This window comes from Atta colombica, unplaced genomic scaffold, assembly GCF_001594045.1.
Source record: "Atta colombica isolate Treedump-2 unplaced genomic scaffold, Acol1.0 scaffold29, whole genome shotgun sequence".
NCBI classification, from domain to species: Eukaryota; Metazoa; Arthropoda; class Insecta; order Hymenoptera; family Formicidae; genus Atta; species Atta colombica.
This window is the reverse complement of record NW_017259392.1, coordinates 11,123-31,569: the sequence shown is the minus strand read 5'-3', so window position 1 is coordinate 31,569 and position 20,447 is coordinate 11,123. Positions and strand designations below refer to the sequence as shown.

The following is a 20,447-nucleotide window of genomic DNA, read 5'->3' as shown; positions in this document are numbered from 1 at the left end:
TCGGAAATGCTGGTCAGCCAGGCCGTGTGCCATTGATGGAAACAAGTGATAGTCAGAGGGAGCAACGTCTAGAGAATACGGCGAGTGGGGTAGGACTTCCCATTTCAACGTTTCCAAGTATGTCTTGACTACTTTCGCAACATGGGGTCGAGCGTTGTGCTGCAAAATCACTTTATCGTGTCTCTCGTTGTATTGCAGCCGTTTGTCTTTCAATGCTCGGCTCAAACGCATCAATTGCGTTCGATACCGATCGCCTGTGATTGTTTCAGTCGGTTTTAACAGTTCATAATACACTACGCCGAGCTGGTTCCACCAAATACAGAGCATGACCTTGGATGTCAAAATCACCGTTCTTGAAGCGTTGAAACCACTCACGACACGTTCTTTCACTAATAGCGGCCTCACCATAAGTATTTGAGAGCATTTGATGAGCCTCAGCCGCAGATTTCTTCATAGAAGCAAAAAATTAAAACCTCCCGCAAATGACGAGAATTTGGCTCGTAAACTGACATTTTCAATCGAGAATAACTTTATGATGCAGATACAAATCGACTAATGTTTCTATGAGGTTATGTTGACAGATGCCCAAGTTTATTGTATGACGTCTATGATCTATTTATTTCGACCATCACTTACCGTTAAAGCCATTTATAGGAAAATGGCGGAAGCAAAGTTATACACCTAATACAATTTTAATACAATTTCGTTAAAATGTTTTGCTGAAATGCCAAAACCAGTTTTTTCATCAGGGAAACATATGCATATAAGCCAATTAACATTTTATAGTTTTTTTATATAGTTGTGATGGAATCTTAGTGCTTAATAATATATCTATTTAAATTTCTTAATATTAGTTATTGCGATTAATCATATGCTTCGATGATCATATTTAAAATAATGCTATAATAAAATAATGCTATAATAATTCGGAAGATCCATATTAAGCTTGCCTAAGATACTTTTCGCAATAAATTATTTACAATGTTTCAAAGATGGTCATTGCTAGATGCTCATTGGGGGGAAGGGAGGATCCTGTTTACCTACAAATAGATTGCCTACAATATCGTTTATCTATATCATTTTTGTCGACAATTTGTTTGCGCACAAAAAAAATTATTGCCTACAGCTCGATTGCCTACATGTATTATTGCCTATATATGTGCACTTTTGCGCACAAATAAAAATTTTAAAAACGAAATTACATTGCTTACATATATTGTTGGCTACATGTATTATTGCCTACAAGTATTATTATCTACAGCTGGCTTACAATATTATTGTCTACAACTGGATTGCCTACGTGCATTTTTGCACACAAATAAAAATTTCAAAAACAAAATCACATTTGCCTACATGTATTATTGTCTACATTATTAAAAATGTCATGAAATTTAATTTACTTTTAAGTTACATAAATTAAATTCAATTTTATGATATTAAATTAAATTTAATGTAACTGCAATGTATCTGCAACTGAAAAGTTGCATATTTGTATACCTGTACATGAAATTTAATGTACTTTTCATAAAATTTTATGAAGTTTAGTATATTTTTCATTAAATTTTATACAGATTTGCATAAAATTTAATGTAAGTAAACGTTACATTTAAGTTACTTATAACTTTATTTTCATTGACAACATTAAATATTTTTAATATATCTGCTTGAAATTTGCTTCCATTACATATAACGGAAGCAAATTTCTGTTTTTTTAACAGTGTATAGTTTGATTACTTATATACATTATTGCCTCTAGCTCGATTGCCTATACATACTATTCTCTGCTTTAAAAACACAAATTCTGTTTTACAACATAAATTTTCTGTTTTAAAAACATGAATTCTCTATTTTAAAATAAATTCTCTTTGAAAATATAAATTATTTTACTTAATTTAACATTAATTTTATATTTATGTGCAAAAGTGCTTGTAAGCAACTGAGATGTAGGTAATAATGTAAGCATATGTAATATTTCGTTTCTGAAAATTTTATTTGTGTACAAAAGTGTATTTGTAGGCAATCGAGTTGTAGGCAATAATATTTGTGGGCAATAATACATATAGGCAATAATACATGTAGGCAATAATACATGTAGACAAATGTAACTCCGTTTCTAAAATTTCTATTTGTGCGCAAAAGTACATGTAGGCAATCGAGTTGGAGCAATAATTTTTATGCGCAAAGAAACTATCGGCAAAAGTAATGTAGACAAACGATACTGTAAGCAATCAATTTATAGATAAAAGAAGCCATCTTCATTAGTATCAGCAATATTAAATTACTTGTTAATTTAATTCATGATATAACATATTCTAGCTTCAATCTAAGACTTTCTAAATCGACAAATAATCAACACACAATTAGAAGAAATTACAAAAATTCATACAAAAATATTATTAAGTACCAAGACCTTCTTCTGAATATGGCTCTCTTTCACTCATTTCTGTTGAACCTTTTCAGTTCAATTTCACTTAATACTTTTTAAACGTACTGTAGAATTAAAAATCAACTAACAATCAATTATTTTATAATACTTCATTTTATATCAAAATAAAAATCTGGAAATAAAAATGAATTAATATTTAAAATATCTTCGTTAATATTTTTAAAGCTGCTAGATAATGTCTATACAAAAACTATGCGTTTCACTGATTATATCTCTGTGTCCAGATCTATTATTATTAGGGATGCATCGGATATCCGGAAAGTATTCAATATCCGGCATTATCCGGTACTTTTTTACTATACTATATAGATAGTCGAATATCATCATTAGTATTTGGGAATATATCCGATTGAAATTTGATATTATTAAATTGTTGATTTTTTTTATACAAATATTCTAGAAATAAGTATGCATATTCATGATGTTATAATATCTTATGTTATTATATTATTGTTACAAAATTACAGTCTTTTTTCTCTATAGGCTTTTCTTTAAACTCTCGGATATCCAACTCGAAAAAATTATCTTCTCGGATATCCGATCGAATACTGGATATTCGATGTTATATTCTGGATATCCGATATCCAATATTCGGTAATTTTATGATCCGGTGCATCCCTAATTATTAGAATGCCAACATTTCAGTTGAAGTGAACTGCACAGTGCAGTTCATTTCATTAAGATGAGGAACAGCTTGACACTTCACCAAGTATCAGAAACTGAACTACAATGTTTATGAAAAGTTAATGTAATAATGGATAATTGAATAAATAATATTTGAAACATTTTAATTTTTAAAAGATAATATAAAAAATATAACTTTTATAGAAATAAACAGAACAAGGATAAACATAAATATATTATAATCGTAAAGGAGATAAGTAAATGAATTGTAATGAAAATTTATTTTTTGTAAAGAAATTCAGTAATTTTAACTCTAACTTCTTGAGCTTCATTACATTTTATTTAAATTTACCTGAAAGGTGCAACGCCAGTTGGAAAGTTATGTGTTTCTGCTGTAAAAATAAGATGCTGTTTGATATTTTCCAGATGGAAGTTACTGCATTTATAAGTATTTATAGGACGTAAAACAGGAATCTTAAATCCTTCTATCGCACTGCTGTTGTCGCTGAATTTTATTACATTATTTGAATTAGAGTAATTTTGCGTATCCATAATCATGTCAATCAGAGATTGTTTTTCTTCTTTTCCATTCAAAATAATGTGTCCTTTAAAGAACCAGTGGCGACTATGTTCACTGTTAGATTGAGCAAGATCGAAACATTCTACGCTGGTTGGATTCCGTTTTAATTTTTGAAGAAATAATTCTGTATAAAAGTCTAAATCCCAATCATCAAATGCCAAACCTGCAAATTAAAAATTTAAAATAATAAAATTGTAGTAACATACCCTGTTCAAAAGTGTCAAATAAATTAAAATGAATCCAATTATTAAAAATATTGTAATAAAAATTTGCATCAACTCAATAATAAGGAGAATATAAATTTTATATAATAATTTTATCACATTTATATTGGGAGTACAAATTAATTCGGTCCATTTTTTTGTGCATTTATTTCAAAACAAAATGAATGAACAGATCAATTAAAGTATTGTCCATCGCTGCCTTTTTTACTTTTTCTCATATCTCAGGCAATTTTCCATCTCGAATTCCATCTCGAAAAAATGACTCGTTTTTGGAGGCGATCCAATTTTGGAGCCAATTTTCAATTTCTGCGAAAAAAGTCAACCGGTGACTTGTTGCATCCTTCGGAACAACCGTAATCAAAAGGAACAATGTCCGGAGAATATGGCGGGTGCGATAAAACATCCCATTTGAGCGTTTCCAAATTTTTTTACGACTTTAGCGATATGAGGCCGAGCGTTGTCATGAAGAAGAATAACTTTATCATGTCTGTTCGTATTCCGGCTGTGGTATTGAGGTTGATGGCAACGATTGACCGGGCTTAGCATAGTATTTTTTCTTCTTAAAGTTGTCGTAGAATATCCACTTCTCCAATCACAATCCGATGCAAAAAACCTTTTCTCTGTTGTCTTTGAATCAGCTGTTTGCAAGTGAAAAATCGCCTTTCAATGTCTCTCGTTTCAGTTCATAAGGCACCCAATTTCCTTGTTTTTGAATCATTCCCATGGCTCTCAATCGTATAGAAACAGCTTGTTGAGTTACCTCCAATTGATTCTGCAAGCTTCTCTTGCATTTGACTTCTTTTTCGAGCAATGCCTCTAATTCTTTGTCTTCGAATTTTTTTGGCTGTCCAAAGCGAGACTTGTCTTCAACGCTGAAATCTCCATCCTTGAAACGTCGAAACCATTCCTTACATGATTTATCAGTTGGAGCAGTGTCACCACAAGCATTCGATAGGCCACACTTCAGCCGCACTTTTCTTTCAATTAAAGCAAAAAAATCAAAATCTCCCGCAAATGCTGCTTGGTTAACACAAAATTCGATATTTCAAACACAATAAAAATCAAGGTTTTTGTATGAAACTCAAAGTGATATAAACTGAATATTATTAGCAGATGTTTAACCTCTCTGAAATTGCCAAAATCAGCTGTCACTATGAACCATTCACAACAGCTAGAGCCATCTTTAGGGAAACGGACCGAATTAATTTGTACTCCCAATACATTTAGCATGTTAACATTTTAAAAAACAAAGTTTATATAACTTCCGTATTTTTTATATCTTTATTTTTTTGTAAATAATATATGTTTTTTTATTTTAATTCAAAAGACATATATATTTCAACTATGTGCGCTTTTTCGTTTAATTAAAAAGTATCAGTCTTTTAATTATTATTACTTACCCAATTTAAAATTAACTTCTTCCAAAGCACTTCTGCCTTTTTTGATTATATCAACTTCAAACCATTTCTCTGGTCTAAAACCATGATCAAATGTTTCAATAGGTTTCACATATCTACATTCTGTCATTCTATCTCCCAACATATTTATAATCTAAAAATAATATTTATAATATTTCTTTAAACAATAAAAAATATCTTATAATAAATATCAATAATAAACTTGTCAATAAAATTATCGCAATAAATAAATTCTATCATTTTGCAAAATAATTGTAACTTCGTAAAAAATCATCATATTCAAAATCTTCTTCGCATTTTCAATGCTAGTAAAACCTTAATTTTAAGAATCCTTTAATAAATTTTGAATTTATTTTCTTACTATATTTCTCACCGTCTTTTCAATAATAAAGACATGTCTCCAAAAAATTATACTTAATTACAATTAATTTGACACATTCTATGGGATGGTTAATTTTTTTCACAAATGTCATAGAAACAATCGCAATATATAGACTTCCTTTGTAAATTAAAAAAAAAAGTTATAACTTTTTTGCGAAATTACAAGATATCAAAATTACCTACACAGTTTTCTTCGATTATCGCCAGCATCAATATTATCCGATGCGTATCACGCACAGATTGCTAATCAGATCTTGCGTTTTATGCACGTGTGTGCGCGTAACTCAAGAATTTATTTGTAAGAAAAAGTCTATTTTAATTGCTACTATATTTGTGAAAAAATTTCATTTTTTAGAGCATTTTTCTAAATTCCATTTTCAAATTATGCAATTTTTTTAGAGATGTAAAATGTTCTTACTTTTAAAGAAACGGCGAAAGAGAAAAGAGATATTTAAAATCTATTAAAAATATAAGTAGTACAGACTTTACCCTTAAAAAAGCAAAAAACATTTTGAACAGTTCGCGAAATGATGTTAATGAAGTTTTCGAAATTTTAATGGAATTTACTTGTTGCGATAATTATGTTGATATGTATATGAAAGAAAAATAATGAAGGGAAGAAAGAAAATAAGTTGAAGAGAAAGAAAAAAGAAAAGGAAGAGAAGAAAGAGAACATTCAAGACAATTAATATTACAAGACAATTAATATCAAATGTAATATCTATATAATAAAATAAAAGATACATACAGCGTTTTCTACTTTTTTGTTTAATCTTTTTTTATGTTTAATGCAATATCTGATTGCTACTTCTACTCTTTTTACTTTATTTAATTTGACAGTTTTGCATATAGAAACCACATTGGTAGAAAATGCAGTGGAGAAATTCAATCTACAACAAAAAGTTATTGATATGCTGGGTATAATATCAGGAGACATGGTAGTATCTCGCGCTAAGACACGCATAGCGACATGTGAACGCGAGACCGGCCGTGTTAATTTACGCGAACCGTACCACATACATAGAACGTCCCCTTTAAAAAAAAATATTAAGATTTCTCGAAAACTATAGTAGATACGGAAATATGTTTCTAATAGGAATTGTATGATTCGAAGGAGGACATATAGATAATAAAATGTTCCTTAGCATAAGAAAAGAAATAGGTGTTTAGCACAAATTTTTCTTTAATTGCCATCATGTTGCTATCATCAAGGCAATAATAATTTCGTTTAGGACAACCTAAATTGACAATTGTTTGCGCAAATGAGAGGAAATTATAGCAAACTTATTGTCATAAATGTTGCTACAATCTGTTGGAAATCGTTTTCGTAAAATACTATTTAGTTCACATTTCTGTCAATTGAATGGAAATGGAGCATCGTCAAACATTATGCGACACCAGAGGAATGCATAGAGTTAAATTTCTCGATTTTAAAAAACGACATAGAATAGAAGACGCAATTAAAAGATTTTTCAACTGTTTTAATGGAATAATTTTTCGAAGCAAATCCTAAAGACTCTAAGATGAATGTTACATCCCGATAAATCCCCTCTTTCCTTATTATAAATATATGATTTATTTTTATCCTATTTCTAAGTTAGTATTTCGTTTTAGTCTTGATATTTCTCTATTTTATCTTCATTTCAAAACCGAAAATTCCTTTTTTCTTTTATAGAAGGGTACATTTAGTTCCTTTATTTAAATAATCAAACCAACAGATCACAGTTATATATCTTTATGCGTCACACAGATTATTTATCCTAAAGAATGTTTAAGAATATCCCACGATCTCTCTCAAAGAAATCTTTCTATAAAATAATAAATAAAAGCGTATAACATTATATTAGTGATAATGTACATCACATTAGTGTTTAGTAATTATCAGCAAAATATAAATCTTCCCGAATGCGAAGATGAATATCTTTTTCTTCTTTTTTTTCTTCTTTCAATAAAATCAAATCAATTTTAGATATATGATTCAGAATGTAGTAGATTCGCCTCGCACAAGGATGTTAGTTAAAGAAGACCGAATTTTTATTATAAATTATTAAAACTCTTAATTATTATAATATCTATTAAGATTAAACTTATAGAGTGGGGAGTAAGGCTTACGCGGAGCCTCGCTGCCTTATCTTAAGAAAACAAGCGCGAGTATAGATTCTATCAAATCTTAAGGAGTATTGATTGGTCCTGAAAAGACACTCCCACATTCATTTCCAAAATGTAAAAGGAGGTGCCAAAAGCAGAAACATTCATTCAATACATTCGAAAAGCAGAAGTAGAAATCTATCCACTATAGTTGGAAATTAGAGTTAGATCAAGGTGAGAACTATTCTCGTGCTTCATCAGAAACACACTCGTTTTTCTTTTCGCATTGTTCTATCTTTCTTATTAAACGAAAATACTGAATTGGATCGGCAGAAACCTAAATCTCTGCTCTGCGTCCCATTCAATTACATACAAGCACATACTTGAGTATCCGCGGAGCTATTGCGACTGTCGCTGTCAATAGCGTGGCCCCCGTCTTATAGCATTTCCTCGGAGAATTCATAATTATCTCATATCCAGAGAGCTGTTATGACAGTCACTGCCAATAGCGTAGCCCCCGTCTTATGGTAGTTCTTCGGAATATTGATAATTCTTTAGTATTACCATGCCTACTAAAAATGGACGAAGACAACGAGAGAAGAGATTAAGATTTCAAATAAGATCAGCTCTCAAATCACGATCCTTTCCCTTATTTCCAAAAATTAGCGCAGTTATTAAATCAAAACAAACTGGCAGATTTAATTCGCGAACAGTATATACTCTCAAGAAATTGGAGATCAATTTCACGTTTCCTAATTGTAAGGACATTCGAAAAGCCGATCCACGAAGATTCGCCTATAAACTTCGTAATCTTTTTGGCACCGGGTTCAAGATTATCCTTCTGAATAATTATCCAATATTTCTCAGTGAACATTCTTAATCGCACAACTTGATCTCCAATCCCCGGGTAAATTGCTTAAATGCATTGATTCAAAATCGGAGAAAATTTCAACAACGACGTGACGTAACATAAAAGCATAATACTTTTTTTCAAATGTTTACCGAATAAGTCTCCTAATACTTTAAAATATTATCACGCTTGTGCTTACTGAGTTATGCTTACTGAGAATACTTCGATCACATTTCATTCACATTCGGAGAGCTCGTTCAAGTTTAAAATACCGTCAGATTATTAGCAACTTATGAGAATAAGATTTTAGGCTGAAACTGTTTCCGTCATGTTGCCCTATGATTTCTAACAACTTATTATACGATCAGTTTATAGGAGGGCAACTATTGCCATCAAGTTGCTCATAAGAGTTAAGAATGACAATACCATAAGTACAATACATAAGTTGCAACTCCCAGTTGCAAGTAGAGTGAAAATTGCCAATCACAAGTTGTAAATCATTGCAACACCTAATCCATATTTGGAAGTTGCGAAATGTATAGAGACAGTCAATCAAGTTCTTCAGTATGATGGATAGTTTCAAACAGAAATTTATCTATAAAACTTTACGTCTTGAGCTAAACGATATAAATATTTAGAGTTTATTAAATACAATTTATACAAAACATATAGAAAAATAGACCGATCATTCTTATTCATATTAGCGATTTTTTCCATCAACAAGAAATTTTAATAGAGATTATAATAGAGAGTGAATTCAATAAAATAGATAAAGAATTAAACAATTTACGTTCTCGTGAGCTAAATAGGAGATTAAAATAGATTAAACCAATTTGTTATAATATATTAATCATTAAAGCATCTGATGACAAGCATGTATTTGGATTTTCTTTTTCAAAAAATGCTAAAATTATAACCGAAGAGATCTGTACTTCCAATTTTGAAATGACATACTATATTAACATCACATTAAAAATAACAATAATAACAACATGGTTCCATAGTAAGAAAATATAGACATCATAAAACATTTCAGAACATACTTAATTATACGTGCAGCTAAAGAAAATACCTCAGTGATATTAGATTTAAACGAATATAAGAACAGAATGCATGAGATTTTGTCTGACGATAAATACATACACAATTTGTAATAAGAATTCTATAAATATAATTACAACAGAAATTCGTACACTATTAAAAAAATGGGACAATAGGAAATGCATAGATCAGGCTACGTATAAAAAACTGTATGTATCTGATAGTGATTGACCAAAATATTATGGGCTGCCAAACGTTCACAAGGATAGTAATCCTTTAAAACTAATTGTAAATTGCATAAATAGTCCATTTTATTTTTTGGCAACCTTTTTAAAAGACATAATAGAGAAAACAAGAAAAACTTTAGTTACATTAAAAATAGTTATGATTTGGTGGAAAAATTAAATTTAACACTTGAACCTATTATTAGATGTACAACTTTGCTTCCGCCGTTTTCCTATAGATGGTTTTAGCGGTAAGTGGTGGTCAAAATAAATAGATCATAGATGTCATACAATAAACTTGGGCATCTGTCAACATAACCCCATAGAAACATTAGTCGATTTGTGTCTGCATTAAAGTTATTCTCGATTGAAAATGTCAGTTTACGAACCAAATTCTCGTCATTTGCGGAAGGTTTTAATTTTTTGCTTCAATATGAAGAAATCTGCGGCTGAGGCTCATCGAATGCTCTCAAATACTTATGGTAAGGCCGCTATTAGTGAAAGAACGTATCGTGAGTGGTTTCAACGCTTCAAGAACGATGATTTTGACGTCGAAGACCGGCATAGCGGTGGAAGAGAGAAGGTTTTCGAAGATGCAGAATTGGAGGCATTACTTGAGCAAGACTCGTGTTAAAATCAAGAAGAATTGGCACGATCATTGGGAGTGACTCAACAAGCCATTTCAAAACGCCTCAAAGCCATGAGAATGATTCAGAAGCAAGGAAATTGGGTGCCGTACGAATTAAAGCCGAGAGATGTTGAACGACGTTTGTTTGCTTGTGAACAGCTGCTTGAAAGGCAAAGACGGAAGGGATTTCTGCATCGCATTGTGACTGGGGACGAAAAATGGGTTCATTACGATAATCCCAAGCGCAGAAAAATGGGGAGTTCCTAGCCATGCCTCCACGTCGACGGCCAAACCGAATATTCACGGCTCCAAGGTCATGCTCTGTATTTGGTGGGACCAGCTCGGCGTAGTGTATTATGAACTGTTAAAACCGACTGAAACAATCACAGGCGATCGGTATCGAACGCAATTGATACGTTTGAGCCGAGCATTGAAAGACAAACGGCCGCAATACAACGAGAGACACAATAAAGTGATTTTGCAGCATGACAATGCTCGACCCCATGCGAAAGTGGTCAAGACATACTTGGAAACGTTGAAATGGGAAGTCCTACCCCACCCGCCGTATTCTCCAGACGTTGCTCCCTCTGACTATCACTTGTTTCGATCAATGGCACACGGCCTGGCTGACCAGCACTTCCGGTCTTATGAAGAAGTAAAAAATTGGATCGATTCGTGGATAGCCTCAAAAGATGATCAGTTTTTTCGACGCGGGATTCGTACGCTACCCGAAAGATGGGAGAAAGTGGCCAGCGATGGACAATACTTTGAATCATAAATGTATAACCAGTTTTTTACAATAAAGCCTCGAATTTCGGAAAAAAAACGGCAGAAGCAAAGTTGTACACCTAATATAAAAATTATTTCTTTTGATGTCATTTCCTTGTACACTAAAATTCCTTCAGATCTGGCTATTAAAAGTATAGAATGAAGATGGAGCTTTATTGGTAACAATACCGAAATATCTAAAACCGAATTCATAAAAGCGATTAAATTATATTAAATTAATTATATTAAATTCAATCTTCTTTATGTTTGACAATAAAATATTTAAGCAAATTTTCGATATGCCCATGAGATCACCGTTATCATCTATATTAGCGAACATAGTTTTATAGGATTTAGAAAATGATATTTTTGCTACAATTCCTGATTTCATAGCGTTTTATTATTGTTGTTGAATGACATTGTCATCGCAACATCACAAGATAAAATTGATTCAATACTTTGTAAATTCAATGCTTATCATGAAAAGATCAAGTTCAATATGATGATAAAAATGATATTAGCTTCCTATGTGAGATTAATAATAGAGAGATTAATAATAGAGGAGAGAAAAATAATTTTTAATATCTTCAAAAAACCTATCAACTCTGAAAGATATCTTAATTTTAATTCAAACCTTATCGAGCACAAGAAAGGTATAATCATAGGACAGTTTGACCGGATAATTTTTCTATCTCATTCTAAACTTCAGGAACAAAACATATATTCCATGATCCAAATATTTCTGAATAATGGATATCCTATTGACTTGATTTTTATTACAATTAACAATCGGATTAAAACTCTCTCTCATAGATCTTCGGCAAATAAATAAATAAATAACGACAACAAAAACAATTCTCTTGACGATATAAAAAAATTGTTCACAATTCTTTATTTTAGTTGATGTTTTTAAAAATTAAATTTCTAATAAATTTGATTTTAAAATTGCTTACAAACCGAATAATTGTTTAGAACAGAATCAAGTTCAATGGTATCACAACACCAATTAGACAATAATCATATCATGGATTGGGACAATGTTGTATGATTCTTGATTCTGAACCGTACTTTTTTAAAAGATCAGTCTCTGAAATGATTCATAAAAAAACAATCGTTTGAATGACGAACAAAGCGACACGGAGCGATTGCCTGCCGGTTTTTTATTCGATTTTGTGTCACCATTCCCTCTTAGATTCAATTTGTCTCCTATTCTCTTTTCTTCATCTTCTTTATAAATATAAATAACAACCACAACTTATGATACCGATCGCTGTTAAAATTATTTCATACAAAAATGTTTCTCTCTCTTCGTGATTGAATTTCGTACAACTTTGCTCGATATCATAGGTATTCGCATTACTATTCTATTTTATTTTATTGAATTTTTAAATCTAATTTTATTCATCATTTCCTGTTAGAATGGTAATTTTGTAGCAATCGTAATTAAATCAAAGATACGAGGATTAACTTGATATAATAAAGGATCGACATTATGCTAAAAATCTGTTATTTTACGATTAATTGATTTGATATCAAATTGACCGATTTGCTATATAATACGAATAAATTATTTTATTATTTTAACGGAGAATTTGTCAAAATCGAAGTCATTGGAGGTTATACGTCTTATTTTCATTTTTGCATTAAAAATTTTTATGTGAAAATGAATAAATGAAAATGACCTTGATTTTGACAAATCTTAATCAAATTGAAATCCTAAACAACATTCAAGAAGTCGGTTGGACATCTTGGATAATGCTAATACTGGCGGTATACTATAATATTCGAGCCTTATAATTCAAGAAGTACTTAATGAAAAAATATTTTATTATAGTGTTTTGAAAAGTTCTCGACGTAAATTACAAGAATACAATGAAAAATGGGAATTTCCATTTAAGAAATTAAAAGTGACCTTCACGTGACTTTCAAATAACTATCTAAGATTAAACCAACGGTACCTTCTTCCTCTAAACCATACAACTTTTGTCTAAAACATTTTCTGTATCTTCCATATTTGTTAAAGTATTTGTCTGATTCGATTAAAATAACCCCCTGGCGGAAAAATTTCTATGCCAAAGTACGCCAAAAACTTCTACGATTGTAGCTTAAAATCGCGTTGTTAAACATAGAAATAACTACGCCAAGCTACGCGAAAGATATAAAATGTACTTGGAGTTACGCATAGAAAGTACGCTAAAATACGCGTGAATAATAATCATTACTTCCTGAACTACGTGTTTCTATGCCGAACTATGCCAAAGTAATTTTTATTTTTTCATAGTATTCCGAGAAAATATGCCATTCTACGTTTTTTTATGCAGAATTACATTCTACAGTCTGATAGAGCATACAAATAAATATGCCAATTTATGTTGCACGAAAAAATCGTTTCTTGTGTTTCTATACCAAACTTCAAAGTAATAATACAATACCTACCTTTATTACCTTAATTACCTTTTAATTTTTAGTTTGTAATGAAGTACGCCATTCTACGCTATTTTACGCGAAATTACTCTTACTCGACAGAGCACGGCATAAACTCGCAAATAAGAATCATCTAGGAAAGAATATGAGGAGCGCAGCATTTCGCATGTGAAATGAGCTTTCAAAGTTGGGCTTTAATATTAAAGTATGCCATTCTAATTCCATCATGACAACAATGTGAATCTTGAATTCATGCCAAATGAGTTCAAGATACTATCATGTTACTTTAAAGTACAATGTAGATGTACTCGAAACTATGCTTAGAGTACAGTTTCACGAAGGAAGACGTAAATATTTAATATAGGAGTAAAATCCTACGTCCAACTACCTATAGTTCATTCGCGTAGTTTTTAGCGTTGTTAAGCATACTTTTGGACATAATTAGATTATTTTCTGGCGTAGTTTGCTATAGTTTGTTATAGTTTGTTGTGTTGTTTGGCGTTGTTTGGCGTTGTTTGACGTACAAAGGCAATCGTCTTACTTTGGCATAGGAATAGAATTCTACGCTAAACTTCCATGTTTCAAACCGCGTATTTAAGAATAGTTTTTGGCGTACTTAGGAATAATTTTTGATCTACTTTGGCATATTATAAATTTCCGTTAGGACCTGTATATACAATATGTATGTATGCATATATACTTTAAAAACAAAACCTCCCTGATAGAAATGTAAAAATATCTTCAAATTCAATTTTACAGTAAAATTGCGATAAAATGGTAATTTATGAGTAATTTTGACTATATTTATTAGCTTTATAGTTTCATGTACAAATAGGCTGTATCTATATATAAAGTAAAACAATATTCTTCTAATATTCCTAATAGGAATCGCTGATAGAATAACAGAGCTGTTGACTAAATCTAAACATATAAGCGTAATAAAACGTGTCTATATGACATAGACTCATGCTTAAATGTGTAGGTACATGTCGCGCTAGGTCACCGATTGATGGTGTTGATTGCGATGTCGTAAACAGGTGTATATCAATTGCTCATCATCATCACTAATAACTAATGAAAAATAATATAATCTTATTGGTGAAGCAGTGAAAAATTACTAGGAACAGGCCGATGTGAGTGCAATTCAATTGTATGCAAGTGCGCCACTCCCGTCGTTCCTGATTTGGCATCCCTATCCTAAACGTTGTTGGTTGATTGTCTGCTGTACATAACCGTTATTACTGAATGAAGAATGTTGCGCCGGTTTGTTGTATCCTCATATGTATACGTACATGATCTTGAAAAGTATGTAACAATGAAACTTAATATTATTATTCTTAAATTTCTATACACAGTTTGTTCATATTTAATACGATTTCTCATTCTAAATATATAATTATTTGAACTGGGCCTCTATTCTCGAAAAATATCGCATACGAAAAATTAGAGAAATACTATAGTATGCATTACATATATTAGCACTTCCATACATTATATTAGCACTTCCCTAGTTTTTCATATGCGATATTTTTCGAGAATAGAGGCTCTATAGTGGAACGAAACCACTCATAAATCGAACAACTCATAAACATAATCTGCAAAGTGATATATATTTTACGTGGGTCGTTTGATAAGTTTGGTAAATTTCCATGAAATGGCGCTACAATCCATTTGATGACGCGACATCTCGAAAGATCCACTCTTCGAACCTCTTCAGGCTAAATTTCAACCAGAAAGGACGCATAATTCACATTTGGTAGTCATTTGAAACGAGATTGGCGCGCAAAAAAGTGCTCTTTCATCAAGACAACGCGCCGTCCCACAAATCGACCGTTGCAATGATAAAACTACGAATTGGGCTATGAATTGATTCTCCGGATTTGGCCCCGTGTGACTTCTTTCTGTTCCCAAACTTAAAAACTTGGCTCGATAGGAAGAAATTCTCGTCAAATGAGGAAGTCATTGTGGCCGTCAATGAGTATTTTGCAGACTTTGAGACAGCCTACTTCAAACTACCAAACATGAACTATGCGTCTTTCTGGCTGAAATTTGGCCCTGAAAGGGTTCGAAGAGTGGATCTTTCGAGACGTCGCGTCATCAAATGGATTGTAGCGCCATTTCATGGTAATTTACCAAACTTATCAAACGACCCACGTATTTTGCAGTTGAAGAGAGAGGAAGGTTGATTGAAAACATTTTGTTATTGAGAAGCGAGAAGATAAAAATGCACTAGTCGGAAATGTATGAATTATAAAAATGCAAATATTATGAAATTAGGAGAACATCTTGAAAACTGTGAGAATCGTGAATCACAATGTTCTTTTCACTCAAATGAAAGAGCAGAAGAGATGACAATAGTTGATGTTGATATGAATATTCAATAAAGTTTGGAAATTGGACAAATAATTCTAGTAAAGGCTCTTCTCCATCAATAATGCTGAAAAAAAGATCATCACCTTCAAGAACTTCAAATGGAATGAAATGATTTATTGATTCTGTAACAAATGATAAGGAAAAGTTTGTTCGAAAGCGAGTTCATTATTAAAATTTCCTTTTATATATTTACAGTTATTTATATTTCTACTTGTAGGTGAACAAAATTTTGCTAATCGACTTTTGACTCGAGCTTTTTTTTCATCCAACTATAGTTTTGATATGAGTAATGTCTATTAAATTTTTTGAAGTATCTTTGACCGGCATTTATTCCAGCTACAAGATATAAATTAAATAACCATCTCTCTTCTCTCTTCTTTTTTCTCGTCTCTTCTCTCTCTCTCTCTCTCTCTCTCTCTCTCTCCCCCCCCTCTTTTCTCTTCTTTTTTTTTCTTCTCTCTTCTCTTTTTCTCTGTTAGATTCAAAATATAAAAAGGCAAAAGTTAATGCTGCAAATAAAATTCAAGAGGCTTGAACTGAAACACAGTACTCGCAATAATGACAAATGGCTGGCTAACAAATATTAATGGAGCAAGAATATTGAATATACCTCTGAGTGCTTCTATTAAATCTTCTGATAGAGAGTTCAATAGAGAAACTGGTGAATATATTACTAAGCAATTTGACTCTATTATTTTAGTAGTAGAAGATGAAAAGGTTTAGATGCTCATAAACAGATTTCCAAGAAATAAGCAAGCAGCTTGAAAAATAATGTAAGAAAATAAAAAATATTCTCATATATCAGTGCTGATCATTCTCTTCAAAACTTAATAAAAGATATAATAATAGTGAAATGTTTTAAAAATATTTACACTAAATATTTAAACTAAGAACGTTGTAAAAGAGATTAAATATTCGTATGTAAAATTAGCTGCTTTTAAAAGTATTCAAGATAATAAGTATGGTCAAATGAGCATTTCACTGAAATTAGCTCTTAGTACAAGATTTAGTTATGTAATTATATTATTAGAATTTTTTTTTTAGAGGCAAAGAAGTGCTTCAAACAACAAAGTTAAAAAAAGACTTGAATGAACTATTTCTAAAAAAAATTAAAAATAGAATTCTTGATGAGGAATTTTCTGGCCAAGAATTCAAAGTGTACTAAAAATATTAAGCTCTATTGTAAGAGATATTACTCAGTTAGAGAGTGATAAGGCTATTATTTCTGACGCAATTGCAATATTTTATAATTTAAGCAAAGTAATTGAAAATGATTTCATTGAAAAAAATGATGAGGTGAATAATTTGAAAAATTGACAAACTATTTTGAAAGCAGTTAATGATAGATCTAAAACGTGTTTAAACCTATACATTTTGCCATGTATCTATTAAAAAAGAATCTCATCAACATTCAATTAATCTATTCTTATGAAATAATAGAAAAATTGGCCAGTCATTTGAAAATTTTGAAAGCAGTTAACGATAGATCTGAAACGTGTTTAAATCTATACATTTTGCCATGTATCTGTTAAAAAAGAATCTCATCAACATTCAATTAATCTATTCTTATAAAATAATAGAAAAATTGGCCAGTCATTTGAAAATTTAAAATGGAAAAATCTTTAACAATTTAGGAGATTTCCGAGAACATACAGGTTTTTTCTCATACGATGTTTTATAGCGTGCCGCAAGCCATAAACTATTCTTTTGATGGAAAAATATGTGTGACTCTGAAAAAATTTCACCTATTGCATTAAGATTATTACAGCTGTCTCCGACATTCTGTGCTTACGAAAGAAATTGGTCAGAATATGGAAGTGTTCATTCTTTGAAAAGAAATAGACTGAAACATGAAAAAATATCGAAGCTTGCAGTGCAATATTTTTTGAGAACAATAAAATCAATTCCTCATAATTCTCATAAACTCTCTGTCTCTTATAAGAATGCCACCAACACTGTTATGAATGACAGTTTTACTTCCGATGATAAATATATAGTGAGCATCAAATAAAGAGCGATGAGGAATAAAAATGTTAATACTTTTTACTTTTACATATGACTCTTTGTATTAATATTTTAAAATCTTTTCATTGTATTATGTAAAATTATTATGTATAATATATTTTTATTTAAGTATTCCGGCAATAATGCAATTATAGAAAGTTTATTTTATTTTTCATACATAATTATGTTTTTGTTTTACTCCAGTAAAGATTTTTGACAGTCTAGTCGTTAAAATAGCAAACAAATAAAAGTATTATAAATTTATAAGGTATGAAAAATATAATATAAAACTACTGTCACATCTTTTTTATTTTCAAAATTATAATAAAAAAATTTATTTGAAATTTCTCTAGTTATATTATGTATCTATTAATAATATATAGGGTGTATAAGCTTAAATCCGCTGTTTGCTCATAGGTGGCATTAGTGAGCGTACAAAACTATCCTGGGCATACAACACACTTTTTTTTATGTGTTTGACATCTGTCAACATTAACCAGTGCACATCATCAGCAATTTCATACAACAACATACATTTTTTCTTTCGTAATCATGTTTAGTTTTTTGCTAAAAAAAAAGCATATGCGGGAAGCTTAGCTTTTCTGTTTCAATTTGAAGAAATCGGCTGCCGAATCGCATCGAATGCTTGTGGAGGCCTATGGCGACAATGCTTTATCGGAAATAACATGCAGAAATTGGTTTCGCATGTTATTTCCGATGTCGTTCAATGACGACAATTTTGACCTGAGTGACAAGAAGCGTGAAAATCGGCCTAGGAAGGTTGAGGACAATTGCAGGCTCTTTTGGACGATACCCAATCGCAAAAAATGCTTGCCGAGCAATGGGTGTTTCTCAAGTAGCCATTTCCATGCGGCTACATGCCATAGGGAAGGTTCAAAAGATCGGAAAATGGGTGCCGCCCAAAATGAACGATAGGCAGATGGAGCGATGCCAAAACACATGCCAAATACTGCTTGCCGGACAAAAAAGAAAGTCGTTCCTACATCGGATTGTGACAGGCGATGAAAAGTGGATCTATTTTCAGAAACGCAAGAAATCTTGGATTGATCTCGCCCAACCATCAACATCTTCCTCAAAACCAAATCGCTTCGGACGGAAGACGATTGCTGTGCGTTTGGTGGGATCAGAAGGGTATCATCTACTACGAGCTGTTAAAACCTGGTGAAACTGTTAATGCTCACCGCTACCAACAACTGATCAAATTGCACCGTGCTCTGTGTGAAAAAAGACCGCATTATCGGAAGACATGACAAACTGATTTTCCTCCACGACAACGCACCATCGCACACGTCAACAATGGTCCAAAATTACTTGGAGACACTCAACTGGGAAGTGCTACTCCATCCCGTTTACTCACCAGACCTGATACTTTCTGACTATCACCTGGTTTCGTCGATACGCGCTGAGCAGCACTTCGATTCTTACGAAGACGTCCGAAAATGGCTTGATGAGTGATTTGCCTCGAAAGGTGAGGAATTTTTTTGGCGTGGTATACACAAATTGCCCGAAAGATGGGAAAAATGTATAGTTAGCGAGGGCAAGTACTTTGAATAAATTCGTTTTTGCTAGGAAAAAAAATGTGTTTTTCTGACTAAAAAACAGCGGATTTAAGCTTATACATCTGGTATATATATTTGAAGTAGGCTGTCTCAAAGTCTGCAAAATACTCATTGACGGCGACAATGATTTCCTCATTTGACGAGAATTTCTTCCCACTGAGCCAAGTTTTTAAGTTTGGGAACAGAAAGAAGTCACACGGGGCCAAATCCGGAGAATAGGGAGGATGAGGAATCAATTCATAGCCCAATTCGTAATTTTGTCATTGCAAAGGTCGACTTGTGGGACGGCGCGTTGTCTTGATGGAAGAGCACTTTTTTGCGCGCCAATCTCGCTTCAAATGACCACTAACTACCAAACGTGAATTATGCGTCCTTTCTAGCTGAAATTTGGCCTGAAGGGGTTCAAAGAATGGATCTTTCGAGATGTCGCGTCATCAAATGGATTGTAGCATCATTTCATGGAAATTTACCAAATTTATCAAACGATCCATGTATACATATTATATATTAGATGTACAACTTTGCTTCCGCCGTTTTTTTTCCGAAATTCGAGGCTTTATTGTAAAAAACTGGTTATACATTTATTATTCAAAGTATTATTCAAAGTTATGCTGGCCACTACTTTCTCCCATCTTTCGGGTAGCGTACGAATCCCGCGTCGAAAAAACTGGTCATCTTTTGAGGCTATCCACGAATCGATCCAATTTTTTACTTCTTCATAAGATCGGAAATGCTGGTCAGCCAGGCCGTGTGCCATTGATCGAAACAAGTGATAGTCAGAGGGAGCAACGTCT

The 20,447-nt window shown here is 32.0% G+C and overlaps 1 protein-coding gene across 3 annotated transcripts in view; it reads right to left on the bottom strand.

Annotated features, from left to right (window-relative positions):
• Positions 1 to 20,447, bottom strand: part of LOC108690013 (phosphoribosylformylglycinamidine synthase) — a 49,733-nt gene that overhangs the window by 26,539 nt on the left and 2,747 nt on the right. For 2 of the 3 annotated variants that reach the window (XM_018197056.1, XM_018197057.1), the window contains exons 2-4: positions 6,422 to 6,563; positions 5,275 to 5,425; positions 3,423 to 3,813 (exon numbers count right to left, since the gene is read on the bottom strand). In XM_018197056.1, the coding sequence (XP_018052545.1) occupies positions 3,423 to 3,813; positions 5,275 to 5,425; positions 6,422 to 6,563 (684 nt within the window). The remainder of the gene's footprint in view (positions 1 to 3,422; positions 3,814 to 5,274; positions 5,426 to 6,421; positions 6,564 to 20,447) is intronic. The other variant, XM_018197058.1, reaches the window with a different exon arrangement.